This window comes from Melozone crissalis, unplaced genomic scaffold (assembly GCF_028551555.1).
Source record: "Melozone crissalis strain CALT ecotype California unplaced genomic scaffold, PUWL_Pcris_2 ptg000023l_1, whole genome shotgun sequence".
NCBI classification, from domain to species: Eukaryota; Metazoa; Chordata; class Aves; order Passeriformes; family Passerellidae; genus Melozone; species Melozone crissalis.
This window is the reverse complement of record NW_026535801.1, coordinates 492178-506459: the sequence shown is the minus strand read 5'-3', so window position 1 is coordinate 506459 and position 14282 is coordinate 492178. Positions and strand designations below refer to the sequence as shown.

General features: G+C 59.4%; 1 protein-coding gene across 2 annotated transcripts; it reads right to left on the bottom strand.

Moving 5' to 3' along the window:
- Positions 1-100: 100 nt before the first annotated feature.
- Positions 101-5760, bottom strand: SLC19A1 (solute carrier family 19 member 1). 2 transcript variants are annotated; one of them, XM_054278019.1, is made up of 6 exons: positions 5739-5760; positions 3031-3329; positions 1594-2341; positions 1148-1340; positions 923-1064; positions 101-823 (listed from the first exon to the last, which is right to left on the bottom strand). In XM_054278019.1, the coding sequence occupies exons 2-6, from the start codon at positions 3241-3243 to the stop codon at positions 635-637; spliced, it is 1485 nt and encodes a 494-aa protein (XP_054133994.1). In that variant the 5' UTR covers positions 3244-3329; positions 5739-5760; the 3' UTR covers positions 101-634. The 2 variants fall into 2 exon arrangements, with proteins under 2 accessions (XP_054133994.1, XP_054133993.1); XM_054278018.1 differs by lacking the exon at positions 5739-5760 and adding an exon at positions 5561-5651.
- Positions 5761-14282: the final 8522 nt, after the last annotated feature.

The window sequence follows — 14282 nt, the reverse complement described above, 5'->3', positions numbered from 1 at the left end:
GCCAATTCCCCCTCCCCGTGCCACCTTTGCTGGGCTCGAATGGCAAAGGCACAGCAAAGCTGGTTGGAATTGGTGGGGGCAAATCCAAGGTGCTAAAAAAAAAAACCAAAAAAAAAAAAAGAAAAGAAAAAAGAGAAATTTGTAACTAGCTTTTTTGTTATTCTATGGAAATTATTACCATAAAAGCTGTGCGAGTCACACGGTTTCTATTTCTTACAGTCTACTGTATTTTGTGTAATTAATGCAATTTAAAGCGTGTGGATCTTTATATTTTTTTTTTGTCATCGGTTGTGTCCTATAAACCATTTTCTAAAGGCACTGAATAAAGAAACATTCTCTTGTAGCCTGGCTCCGTACCATGATGGGGATGCAGCGGGATGGGATCCCCATCCATACCCTGTGTGTGTGTGACACATGGCAGTCGTACCATGGGAATCTTGCCCCCACTCTGTGTGTGGGGACAGGGAAGGGGCACAGCCCTGTCCTCACAGAGCAGAAGACATGTCCCAGCCGTTCCATCCTTGACGGAACAGCAGCCAGGACCAGCAGTGGGACAGGATGCCGAGCACACGGTGGCGACGACAATGCTCACGTGGGGAGCCAAGAGCCGGCCACAGTGTCACGGCACCAGCGCTCAGGCTCGTACGGTGCCCGCCTCTGGGCTTTTCTCCTGTGCTGGAATTTCCACTGGGAGCTGGCACGGCTCCTTGGCCAGGGCCAGCTCCACCGGCTGCCTGCGGTGGCTGTGCTGGACACCCACTCTGATGGCCGCCAACAGGTAGACCACTGCCAGCAGGGTGAAGTAGCCAAAATACACATAAAACTGTAAAAGAGGAGAGAGGGGAGAAGAGCACTTGGAGCCCTCCCTTCATCCCGCATCATTCAGGGACCACCCCCACCCTAGGTGCGACCCCACCCCTACCTGGGGATGCACGGATAAGCCCAAGCCCCTCTTGTCAGCCACGATGATGGTGATGATGGTCTTCAGCACTGTGGCAAAGAAGGTGTTGACCCCGAAGACCAGAGCACAGAGCTCTTTGGAGAGGGAGGTAGCAATCTGGAAACTGGGAAAAATGGGAGCACTGGTGAACCCCTGGCATCAACCCAGCTGCCGGGGTGGGAGTGGGTCCCCAGGAGCACCACGCACATGGCAATGGGCACCAGGAACTGGTGGGAGCCACGGAAGAGGATGTAGGCAGCATAGCACAGCCAGATGTTGGTGGTGGAGTTCATAAGCAGGAGCAATCCCGCCTGGAATGCCGTAACCACTCCAATCACCAGCTCTGACCACAGCTTCCAGCGGATCTTCACGTAGCCAGCAGCGAAGGAGGCGACAGCTCCTGAGGAGGGATGAAGGATGCTGTGAACAGCTCAAGGATCCCCCGCCCTACCTAAGCTGGGACCCAGCCCAGTAACCATAATGTCATCCCCAATGCCAAACCACCAAAAATACCGTAAGGACCACCATTCCCAAGGGGTGCAGCAGGACAGCAGTGACTCCCTGCCTCTCTGGTGTCCCCAGCCATTCCCACAGGAGGCAGCAGAATGTGAGTGTCCCCCCACACCCCCAGTGTCCCAACCCAGGCGAGTTACCCAGCAAAGTGGAGGCAGCATCCACGCCTCCATTGTACACCCGGCGGTTGTCTGTGGAGGGAGAGATCTCGTTCCAGAGGATGTGAGCATAGTACAGCATCAGGTAGTACCCAGCCGAGTTGAAGACCCACCACAGGGACCAGAGGCGGAGCTGGGGCTGCCTGGCCAGCGCTCCCAACTCCTGCAGCATCCGGCAGAGCACCATGTCCCGCCAGCCCCGTGTCCCCCTCCCGCCGTCCCCCCCGGCCATCCTGTCCAGCTCGGTGGGCACAGCGGCGTCACCAGCCCCCCCGGGACGATTGAAGAAGAGGCTGCGCCGGGGCCGCTCGAGGAAGAGGGTGAGGATGAGGCCGAAGCTGACGAAGCCCAAGGAGACGTAGTTAAGGGTGAGGAAGGGGACACCACCCAAGGTGACGCAGAGCTGGCCCAACACGGAGCTGGTGAAAACCCCCAGGAGCACAGCGGAGCGGGAGTAACTGGCCATCCGCTGGTAGCGGGACGGGGCAACCAGGGAGAAGATGTAGGAAGAGTAGGCAATGCGGGCAGCCATGGTGATGCCGTAGAAGAACTCCATCAGCTGCATGGCCAGGACAGAACTGCCTCGCACCAGCAGCAGCCAGATGGAGATGTGGCTCAGGCTCTGCAGCACCAGCACGGGCTTGTAGCGCAGGTAGTCTGTCAGCAGGAAGATGGGCACCAGCACGGCCATGTAGGAGTAGGACAGCACCGGTGTGATCGCATTGGTCACCTGCCATGAGGGCAAGGAGGGGCTGAGCGCTGGGCACATCCCTGGCAATGCCCCCCAACCTGCAGGTGGCATGGGCACTGGCTGCTGACCCCCATGGCAGCGCCTCCTCGGGGAGGACTGTGACCAGCAGCATGCTCAGCTGGGGGTCTGGCTGAGCCCTGGCCCCTTCCCGTGCCGGGAATGCAGCGTTCCCACAGCGCAGCAGCCAGCTGGGATTGAGGCCAGCATCCCTTGGTTGGGAGATGAAGACATTGTGCCCCTCCTTGTCTAACCCCATCGTTGCCAGCGGCCTAGCAGTGCACTATGCCATCACGGAAAAGTCTCCCCAGTGGGATGGGGCATGACTTCTCCCAGCCCAGCACTCTCCAACAGGCTGCTAAGTTGGGCAGCAGTCACACACTGCCCCCAAAATCACTTGCCAGCCTGGGCACGAGGTTTTATGCCAGGGCAAGTTGAGCCTGAGACTCAGGGCATAGGGTGACCTCACAGCCAAGTGAGACAAGGCCCCACAACACCCCACCTTCCCTGCCCAGAAAGCACCACCATGAGTCACCACATGCTGCCATGCCCAGGACATGACACCCCTGTGCACCCCAGAAGCACCAAGGGATGCTCTGTACAGCCCCAGGATGGTGAACATGGCCATAAAGGGGGACACCAGGGTGGGGGACCAGATGTCCACAGCTCACCTCTGCCTTTGTGAAGTTCTTGTCGGTCCCCAGCAGATAGGGGGTGATGAAGCTCTCCCCAGGCCGGATCTGTGTCATGAAGCCATAGAAGCAGAGGTAGCAGACTTGTAGCTTCCAGCGCTGGTCCGGCACCTTCTCCGGCGCCGGCTTTTTGGCGCCATCATTCTTGGGCACGGCTCTGCAGCAGGACAGCAGCATTATCCTGGGAGCCATCAGCTACACTGGCTCTGCTGGACCACGCAGCCCCTCTCTGTCCACAGGCGCTCTCGGACGCATGGAAAACCAGGGCGCTGCAGTTTCTGTGGAAAAAGCAGCATTTGGCACAGGCTCAAAATTCCTCAAGAATCGCAAGGCAAATAAATACCACTACCTTCTCCCCAGGAGATGTTCTGGGAAGAAGAAAAGCAGCCGTGCATCTTGCTGTGCAGAAGCCGGGGGGGGGGGGTCATTCGTACATCACGTGCATCCGGAGCCTGGATGCACGGAGCATCTGGATCCACAGTGGGGCATCCTCAGCTCCCAACACCTCCTTTTCCTCCCCTTTAAGACTCAGTGGGGTTTTGCTGCTTCTTGGAGCAACACTTCCTCTGGGCTGCAGAGGCAGAGGGATGCAGACGCCCTGCACCGGGAATGCTCTGGAGGGGACGGCACAAGAATGTGCTGGCTGTGGAAATGAGTTAATGTGCACACCGGGCACGGGGCCACCCGTGTTACTCAGTAGCGGGATGACTGGCAGGACTTCAGCTGAGCTGCAGGCAAGCGGCTGCCCCTTGGCTCTTCCCAGGGGGACACAATGCCCAGCCTGGGGAAATGCAAAATGCCACGAGATTCATGGTCCAGAGAGGGATTAAAAGCTCAAATCCTGAGGTTTGGCTGCAGGAAAGCTGGCAGTGCCAGGAGACCCGATTAGCAGTCATGGGATGAGGGCAGGGACAGGAGAAGGCCTGGACTGATGTCCTCCCAGCACTCCGCACTCCCACAAGAAGTCACCTAGGTGACTTATCATGCCACATGATTCCTTCTATTCCAACACACGCCGCAGGAGCAAGGTTTAGAAACCTGATTACCCAGATAACCACAGAACAACTAATCACAGTCATTAAAAAGTAAGTTCATGGTCCTAGTCTCTGTCCCACTGCATCCTGCATGGTGAAACTGGGGGATAATCCCGCGCCCTGCTGCCAGATAACACAGGATAAACAGGGACATGAGCCAGCACCAGTGGTGGCAGAGGAAGCTGGTGGTGACCTAAACCTACAGGACGCCAAGTGTCCATCTACCCCAGTGAGGACCCACCACTCCAGCAGCATTCCCATGGGATTTCAGCACTGGTGCCTGAGTATCACCAAAACATGTGTGTGCCAGAGCTCACGGCTGGGGCAGCCCCTAAACAGATCCCTGGGGATCAAAGAGGCGCTCGCTTGCTCCCTCGCTGCCAGTCCGGCACCGGCTGGAGCACCGGCCCCTGCGGTGGCAGGAAGGGCAAGGAGCAAGGAACAAGGGCTAACCCCCGGCAAACACCCAGCCCAGCACCATGCCGGGGCCACTGCCAGCTGCGGGAGCCTGGACTCTGCTCCATCACTTTCTTGTCCCCAGGCTGGGCTGTAGATGTCACCTGCAGCAGCTGCTTGCCGCCACGTGCACCACAACCCCTTAGGGATGTTTGCCACCCTCCGCTCCCCATTCCTGCCCTGTCCATCCAGGAGGGATATATACATGGATCCCTGGCCCACAGAACACCATCCACACTAAATCCAGGATGAAGCTGCTCCATTCCCAGGAGCACTGGCTCCTACCTTCCAGCATGTGTGTCCCCACACACTAAGGGACTCCAGACCAGAACCCACCTAGCTGCACTCAATCCCCCTTGTCCAAAACATCCATGGAGCTACTTAGCTCGAAGTGAGAGGGCATGAGTACCTGGGGCAAGCCAGGGAGTTGAGGAAAGAGGAAAAAGGAGAAGAGAAAGGGAGGGAGAGGGAGCAGAGCCGGTCCGTTATCACCGTGTGAACCTGCTTATCACCGAGTTACCTGGGTGTGACCTTGACATGGATCACTGTCACGTCACACACCGCTGCCATCCCGGGGTCAGAGGCGACACTGGCGGCAGAGCCACCGCGGTCCGGAGGGGACGGCCCTGGGGCACACAAGGGACACTGCCGAGGCGCCACGTGCTGTGTGCGGAGCTGCCGCGCCGAATGGGGCGCGCGAATCCCTGGGGTACCCTCCCTAAAACAAGGGCTGGGAAGCTCCTGAGAATGCCCCCTCGCCCACCGTACGGGCACCTCTCTGCCTCCCACCGCCCAGCACCAAGGAATGGGCGCTGCGGGGTGGTGCGGGGTGCGCTTGGCAGAGGAGGGTGTTGGGGGCACGCGGCACCTCATCACCCCGAAACAACGGCGGTGGGAACCAACAGAGCGGGGGGAAACAACACAGCACCCGGCACACATGCCCAGCACCCGGGGGAAACAACACTGCCGGCATCCCAGGGAGCGCCCCGGGCACGGCACCCGCAGCCCGCCCCCCGTACCTGTGGGCATGGGCACTGCGGACCGCGGCCAGGCGGGATCCGCGGCTCCCCGCTGCCACCCGAGCCCGGTCGGCGGCGGCGAGCCCGGGACAGCGACAGCAGCAGCAGCAGCAGCAGCAGCAGCAGCAGGAGGAGGAGGAGGAGGAGGAGGAGGAGGAGGAGGAGAATGAAGGAGTACCTCGGGAAATGTAGTCCATGTCCAGGTGCGGGGCGGCGTGGGGACTCCAAACCCCAGAGTGCAGCGGGCGGGAGGAAGGGGAGAGGAGGAACAGGAAAAGCCCGGGCACGCCGGAACAGAGCTGTGCCGGCCCCTGAGTCCCGTATAGGGACAAATGCCCCTCCGAAGGCGTCGGCAGGGCGTGAAGGAGCCCCTTTTCCACTGCCCTCAGCCGGGCTCCGCTCCTTGCCCATCTGCCGTGGCCGCTGGGCTGCGGGTCCTGGGGGACGCTGCCCCCGCCTTGGCTGCCTCCGCTGATTTATGATACCCATGGCTGCCTGGATTTATTTCTGCACTCCGGTTGTTTCCTGGGGGTGGATTTGTTCCAGTCTACGCAGTTGTGCCGTATCCCAGAGGGTCCCGAACAGTCCCCGCTGTGCTCCAAGCAGAGCTTCCGAAACTTCACGTCCCCTCACCCGGCCTGGCAGCGACCCCCGAGAGTTGCTTATGGGGTGAGTCCGACCTTCAGGACCTGGAGGGGCTGAAGCATGGCCGTGCACTTCTTCCGGAGGGAAGAGCATCCCTAGAGGAGGTGGAGCCCCCCGAGAATCGGGCCTCGGAGCTAGTGAGCTAGTGCCCCATCTCCCGGGAGATGATGCATCTTCAGAGTGCATCTTCCGAGGGCATCTTCTCTCCCCGCCTTTCCTCCCCCTTTCCCAGCGCTCACCCTGCCAGAAGCAAATGCAAGCTGACAGGGCTCGGCTATTCCGCTGAAATATTTATGTCTTCCCGCCTGGAAGTGCGGCAGCAGGATCCCAGACGTCCGGGGACTGTCTCTCTCTCTCTCACACACACACACACACACACACACACACACACTCAAGCCAGCCTGTAAGGTCCAGGCAGCCCTGGATATTCCAACCCAGAGGCTTCCAGCCCAACTGAGCCCCCCAGGTGGTCCTGGGGAGGGTGGCCAGACCACAGCAGACGTGTCCGTCAGTTCCCGGTGCGCACGCTGTCCCTCCCGCGGGCAGGTGGGACCTGTCTGTCCCTCGCTGGTGGCCAGGATGGAGGCAGGGTTGGGTCCCTCCCGTACACGCAGGCGGCTCCGGGTGCAGGAGCTCCGCAGGGTGTGGGGACGGGGCGGTGTTGGGCACCCGGGAAATGCCAGCATCCTGGGGCAGAGCCACCCTGGGGCAGAGTCACCGTGGGCGGCGTCACCTGGGACTGCCCCCAGCCGCCACAGGGCAGCGGCAGGGACTGGATACGGGCAGAGCTGCTTTAGGGACAGGAACAGGGGCTGCAGTAGGGCGAGGACAGTGAAGGGCGGGGGAAGGAGTAGGGACTGAATAGGGTGGAAAGCAGGAGCTGGGACAGGAGGAGCCGGTTTAAGGGCAGGAACAGGGGCAGGGGATGTATTAGCGAGAGGGCAATGACGGGGCGGGGGCAGGAGCAGAGACTGAGTAGGGGGAAGAGCAGTAGTAGGGGCAGGGGAGGAGCAGGTACAGGGGCTGCGGCAGGGGCTGAATTAGGGAGAGGGCAGTGAAGGGGCTGGGGCAGGAGCAGGGGCTAGAGGAGGAGTTGGGGCAGGGGAGGAGCAGGTATAGAGACGGGAACAGGGGCAGGGACTGGCTCTGGGACGGGAAGGGCCGGGGCCGGGGCAGGAAGTCGGGGGGCCGGGCAGAGCCGGGCGGGTGCGGGCAGGGCTGGGCTGGGCGCTCCCGCTCGGCTCCGGCTGCCACCGCCCCTGGCTCAGCCCCGCCGCTCCCCGCCCTGCCCCAGCCGTCCGTCGCTCCGTCCGTCCGTCCGTCCGGACACAGGTAGGACTTTGCCTTCTCTGAGGGGCGCGTTCTGGGCCTGGGGGGCCGGGACCCGGAACGGGGAAGGAGGGTCCCGGTGCGGGGCCGCCGATGCGTGTGGGGGCGGCAGCACCGGGGCTGGGCGGCTCCCGGCGCTCCCCATCGCTCCGGGGAGCGGAGGGCGTGCGCCCACCGAGCCTGTCCCCGTGTCCCCAAGAGGTGCCCCCGTGTGCTGCCGCCTTCCCGGCTGCTGGGAGTTTGCGGTCCCTGGCTCCCGTCGCTGGGAGGCTCCCGGACTCTGCTGAAACAATCCCAAAGTGCTGTCCCCGCGTGGGGATAAGTGGGGATCCCCAAGGGGAACGGCTTTCCAATTCCGCCCCCACTCGCTAGCGCAGGGAGAAGTGTGCATAGGGATGGGTGACGGCGGGGATACTTCGTGACTTTGGCTGGGAATATCCCGAGGAGTCCCACGGTGCTTTTCTGAGCCCTGGCTGCTATTTTTGGGTGCCAGCGCCCATGGCGTCTCACGAGTGTCAGGCTGGTGGTCATTTATGAGCCGTGCTCCAGGTGTGGTGATTACCAAGTGATGCAAATGCAGCTTCAGCATCAGCACTGGGGGGAGAAAAGGGGTCCTAGGCCTCAAAATTTCTGCTGTATTTGGGTAGATATCTCCTGGGAACCCATTTCCCCAGGCAGAACTTTGTGTCCTTCCTCCGAAGTCAGAATCATCATAGAATCGCAGAATGATTTGGGTTGGAAAGGACCTTAGAGACCACCCCCTGCCACACACAGGGCTGTCACCCACTGTGTCACTGAGCTGGTTCTTCAGTATGTGCCTCGAGGGACATCAAGGGAGCAGTGGGTGCCCTGTGCTCCCCACTGGAGCCACCACCTCTCATCGCACGGAGCAGGCTCAGGAGGGGCCAGTTTATTCAGCTCTGGCTCCCAGGGCTGTGTCTTTTGCTGACCTCCTTTCAGCAGGTCCTCCCGGGGCCTGGGTGACCCCCGTTCTGGGGAGGGCTCTGTGCAGCAGCCCGGCCAGTGCAGCGCGCTCCCGCAGGCGCTGCAGGGATCCCCACCCCGTGCGGGTGCTGCGTGGCTCCCCGGCAATCACTGCAGGCAGGCAGGGCAGGTGGGGCAGCTCGGGGCCCCATCTGGGGGCTGGGGGTGTTGGGGAACGCCTGCTGCTGCTGCTGTGGCACAGGTTGGATGTTCCAGCTTTCCAGGCCTGGGTGGTTCATGCTGCCCATCCTCGGGAGAGCCAAGAGCGTCGGTGCGTCACAAGGGATGCGGTGCCAGGGAGCGGGTGGTCCTGGTGGGAGACACACGGCGCTGCACCTGGGCTCTGGGTGAGCTGGCAGGGGCACAGGGATCCCCCAGGGTTGAGGGGATGCTCAGCAGCCCCCACTGCAGACTGTAAGGAAGCAAACTGGGGATGGAGAACCCTCGGCAAGGTGAAGCTCATCAAAATCTCCATGACCTGATCCGTGCTTTCAAGGAGCATTTGCGTAGCGGCCTGTGGGAGAATGCGAGAGGGAAATCTCTGTCTTGCTTTAAATGCCCTGGGCGGGTCCTTGCAGGTACCAAAGCACTGCCAGACTGCTAAAGTGGATCGAGTGATGCTTGGGTCCATGGGGCCATGGCAGGAGGCCCCAGCCCAGCTTAGTACCAGTGTAACCCCCAGCACCTTTCCCTTCTCTTTTTGACGGCCCCAGGAGAGGCTGGGCTTGTTTTGGGGCCCGGTACAGCAAGGCTGCAGTGCAGCAGCCACTCCTGGGTGGATCCTTCACTCCCAGCCCTGGGAGCTGGGAGCATCACCCTTCATCTTCCTGCCCTGTCCCAGCTCAGTGATGCTCGTGCCCACTGCCACGGCCATGGTTTGAAGCTCCCACCTTTCCACGCAGGAATAGGTCCATTGTCATCAGGTTGGTAGGAAAGCTGGGAGCTGCCACCTCTCTGCCTGCCTGCAGGGAGGAAAACCTCCTTTTAACACAGAAATTCCCACTTGTCCCCAAGGGGCACTTTTCCATCAGGGAGGGAATATGTGGTTCTCCAGTAGGCTAGTTCCCCCTATTTGGGGAAAGCTCATCCAGTCTTGGCACACCAAGTCTCGGCACACCATCCCATCAGAACTACGGATGGTTGGTGGGTTCCTAAATGAAGCAAGGACTCAGGACTGCAGGGATCAAGAGCCTTCCCCTCAAAGCAGTGGAAATAGAGAGCTTTAAATTTTCCACTTTATTTTTTTGAGTTGTGTTTTCACTTTGGTGGACCCCAAACATTGTCCTGTTTGCTGGGCAGGCTTTGTGGTGAGACATGTGGAAGAGAAATGATGTTCCCCACTTGAGGGGCCTGTGTTTCCAACCCCATTTGGTCTGGCAGCAGCCCAGGTCTGGGGTCTTACGGCATGTCCCCCCCTGCCCTTGCCAGGGCAGTGTTGGCATCTGGTGGGTGCACACAGTGGGGAAAACCCAGCACTGAGCAGAGGAGGAGAAAGGGTCTGCATGGCAGGGCAGCCAGCCAGCTTCTGCCAGGAAAGGGTTAATGCTGGAACTCCAGCTCTGGTATCCTATTGCTGGCTACTTTGGGTAAAAGCTTTTTTGGCTCTGTTTCAAGGGCATCAGGCTGGAGGATGACTCATGCATCCCTGCCACCCAGGAGCAAACCCTCTTGTCCCTACTTTCTCAGCCCAAGGTGATGATTTCCTGAAAATCCAGCTGCCCCAGAGGCCTCTGATCATGCCTTATAGGGCTCTGCTCAGCTGGGCTGGGGAAAGCTGCATCTAGGACTTGCTTGTCCTGAGAGAACTGTGGTGGTGACATCTCTGGCACGGGTTCAGACGCTTGTGTGGGTGTCCCCACGATGGGGACCTGTGGTAGGCACATTGTTGGGGAGAGTTGGTCCATAACTGACTCTCCTCCCTTTATTCCGCAGGGAAGGAGCTGCCCATCCAGCTGCAGCACCACCCTTCCAGATGTGCCTCCAGGTTGTGCAGTGCCTGCAGCCCGCTCCAGAGGTGAGGGGGCAGGAACAGCCCCATCCCGGGCCTGGGGCTGTCCAGGGGACCCTTGGGGTGATGGTGGCACGTTCCCCCCGGCACGGGTCACGCGGGCTGGTGGCCATTCCAGGCTGGACACTGCTGTGGGCATGGGGTCACAACCGTGGGTATGGGGACGTCACCACTGTGGGCACCCCCATGGAGTGGTCCCCTTTTATCCAGGTGATGATGTCCCTGCTGTCCAGTGTGCTCAGAAAAGGATAAAAATGAGACCTTTGGGCAATGGCAGTGGCTGAGGGCATCCAGGGAACATCTCCTTCTGTGCAGGCAGAAAATGGAGGGCTTGGAAAAAGTTTTGAGGTTTCAGGGTGGAGTAATTTCATACCAGGCAGCCTAATCCATCTCTGGAGTGACCCTGCTCGGGGTGGGAGCTGGGCCAGAGACCTCCAGAGATGCTCACTCACTCTGTGCCTCTAAACTTTCCTTAAAATGTAGAAACAATTCTCTATTTAAAGGCTTTTATTGGACTGATAACATGAAGGTAGGGCATGACAACATGAGCCCAGGGTATCTAGGAAATTAAGCCCTTCCCTGGCCTCTGTGTGGCTCCATGGGACAGGCAAGCCTGTCCATGGTGGTTTCCTCTGTGACTCAGTTTCCTCAACTGGAAAACAGGTTTTTCTGGGGTTCCCTCAGGGAAATTTTGGGATTTTCCCCAAATCTCCCCTCCAGGACAATGGGATGGATTTGTGGGGGACTTGAAATTGCCTATTTTGGCTGCATAGCTTGAGTGGCCATGATCCCCAGGGACACAGCAATGGCTTACCCTCTGTCCCAGGCCATTCCTTTGGATGTGCAGTGGCCCTGGTGCTGTGCTGCACTCATGGGTATCACACCTCATCAGGGCTTCCCCGGGCTCTGCTGGCCATTCCTGATCCTCCATCTGAGGGGCAGGGTGCAATCCAAACCCAGATGCCGCACAGCCCAGCCTGTACCTTTCCATCCTCTCCCTCGGGCACAGCCTCCTCCTCCCAAGCGATTCTGAGAGCTCTCGTGCCTGTCCTCATCAGCGCTCCCGCCTTGGAGCTTTCTGAGCAGGGCCGACAATATCTGGCGAGACATTTGTCCCTTGCCAGCACACAGGAGGAATTTTCCAGCCCTTAGGCAAGGGAAGAGGGAGCACAAGAAAGAAAAGAACACAACCCAGAAGAATGAAGGGTGGCACGAAATTTGCTGACCTTCTTACTTTCTGTGGCCTCTGGAGCAGAAGGAAAATGAGTTGGAGAGGGTTGGCGCTTGTGGATGGCCACAGGAGTGGGACCTGGCTGTGCATCTTTGGGCTGACCTGTGGTTTGGGGTCTTTGGGGCAGAAACACCTTTCTGAAGGACATGGGGTGATGTCCGTGGTGGGATCTGCTGTGGGGCTTTGGCATTGGCACGTTGTCATTCCCAGTCCTTCTGGGCATATCTGTGTTTTGGAGAGAGCGTGTTTGGCTCTCTAGATCTCATCCTGTGAACCTGGACTAACCCTCTCCAGTGGACTTAATCCTCCTCCAACAGTGAGGAAGGACCAGGGATTCCACTGTGCGTAATCCACCTCATCCCAGTGGCTGCTCCTCTGGCTTTCCACACCCACCAAGGACCTCTCAGTCTTGAAGAAGCCTCAGCCCGTCATGGCTGGAGAGCATTTTGGAAGTTTTAAGAGCTCACCAGATGTGGTTTTCCGCAGGGACACGCCAGCTGCTGCCCCTGTCTGCACAGGGCATGTAAGGCTTAGCTCGCTGTGACCTGAATGTCTGCTTGTCCCCAGACTGGGTCTCCACCAGGTGCCCAAACTCCTGGTGCCTCCTCTGCCCTTGGGAGTGCTGTGATCCCTCTAGGTGTGCTGGGTGCTGCTGGGTTTGCCAGAGGAGGGAGGAAAAGGTGGAATGTTGAGGTTCCCCCCCCTCGCCAATCGATTTGTCCTCTAGGAGATTAGTCCCTTCCCTGGCTTACAGGGGGATTTGTGGCTGCTCCATCTGCTCGAGCCCAGCAGGTGAGTGGGTGCCAGGGAAGAGCAGCCTGAACCCAGCTGCTGTTTGTACTCCCAGGCATCCCAGGGAAAGGGTTGCACCCTTCTTTTGGTCATTTCTGGCTATATTTGTTGGAAAGGAGCAAAAGTCCCTGGAGCCAGGAAGGTGAAAGTCATGCTTGTAATGGGGTTTAGACCTGAGACTGTTGGCTGATGGAGGTGGTGAAAACCATGTGAAGTAATGTCAGTGTTTTTTTAAGGTGCTTTTTAGGCTGGTGAAAAGCCTTGAGGATGCTCCAGGGTCTCCCCTTTCAGCCAGGATACTTGCAGAGAGGTGTTTTCTCTGTAAATCCACTTGGCCTGTAGGAAAGCAGGCAGGCAGGTGGGGAGAAGAGCATTTCACTGTGGGTTTTGGGGGGAATGGGGCTGTTTACTGGCTCACAAGTACTTTTAGACCCAGGTTTTCCTGAGGAGAAAGCTGGGAGGCGGTTGGAGTGATACAGGGCTCTCCCTTCTGCTCCATTGCTCCTGTCTTGTCACCAGTGGAAGGTGGTGGGTAGGGAAGAGGCTGGAGGTGAGTTACAGAAGAACTTGTGACAAGTGGGCTTAGGGAGGCTGGATTTATAGGCACTGACAGAACTGGGTTTGTGGAAGCGTGGGGGGCTGCTGGGCCACGCCGGGGGCTGAGGCATTCCTGAGTGCCGTCCTGCTCCTGGGATGTGGAGACCACAGGATACAGGGAGCCTTTGCCCGTGCCCAGATCCCAGCCTAGAGCAGGTCTGGCGTGCTGCTAGACCCAGGAATGTGCTCCCTGCCATGCTGCTGCCTTTTCCTGGGGTATGGGTATGGGCATGGGACCCTGCCAGACCACGCCACCCCCAGCTCCCATAAAGCACCAGTTTCTCTTTTAAGGTGACAGAAAAACACAAGCAGGGGAGATTTGGGCAGCGTGGATGAGCTGCTGAGATGTCAAGCCCACGGCCATGGAGCTCACCCAGCCCTGCAGCGCCGGGGGGCGACCGCTGCTCTCCTTGCCGTGCTGTGTGGTCAGGAACACCGATGGAGGCTGCCAGGTGTCAGCTTGGAAATCTTTTAACTTTTCCTCATCTCCACAAATGGACAGTGTCTCCGCTCATTAGGTACCCACCCAGGGGGCAGATGTCAGCTCTGCTCATGGCTTTTCTCAGCTCATCTCTGCCCATGCTCCTGACGGCTCTGCAGCGCTCAGGTTCCATCACGTCACGGGGCTCTGCCCGTGGGGCTGCCCCTCTGCCAGCTGGGCAGCACCTCCCCTCCGACCCCCACCCCGGGCTTGCTGCCTCCCCCTCCTCGTGGGCAAGGTTTGCAAGGATTTTTAGCTAAAAGGCTGGAAAACCTCAGGCACTGGTGACGCGGTGTGTGTGTGTGCGCGCGTGTTTGCGTGTGTGTGCGTGCTCGAAGCTGGATTTCATTTTCCTCGCCCGGGCAGCGCAGGGGAGGAGAAGGCAGCTCTGAAGGCTGCTCTTTGAGGCTGATGCATCCCGACAGCTTGTTCACTGGGACATCACAATCGTTGCCTCTGTCTGCGTGGAGCACCCGGACGGGCGGGTGATGGGAACACGGGTCAGGGCAGGATCCCTCTCTCCCTGCGCAGGGAGCGGTGGCGCCCAGAACCCCAGAGCAGCGCAGATCCCGGCAGTGTGGGGGCTGCTGCATCCCCAGGAGAGAGAAGGGGAGTTCCCTCCAGCACAGAGGGGGCTGGCAGCTTGGGGGTCAAT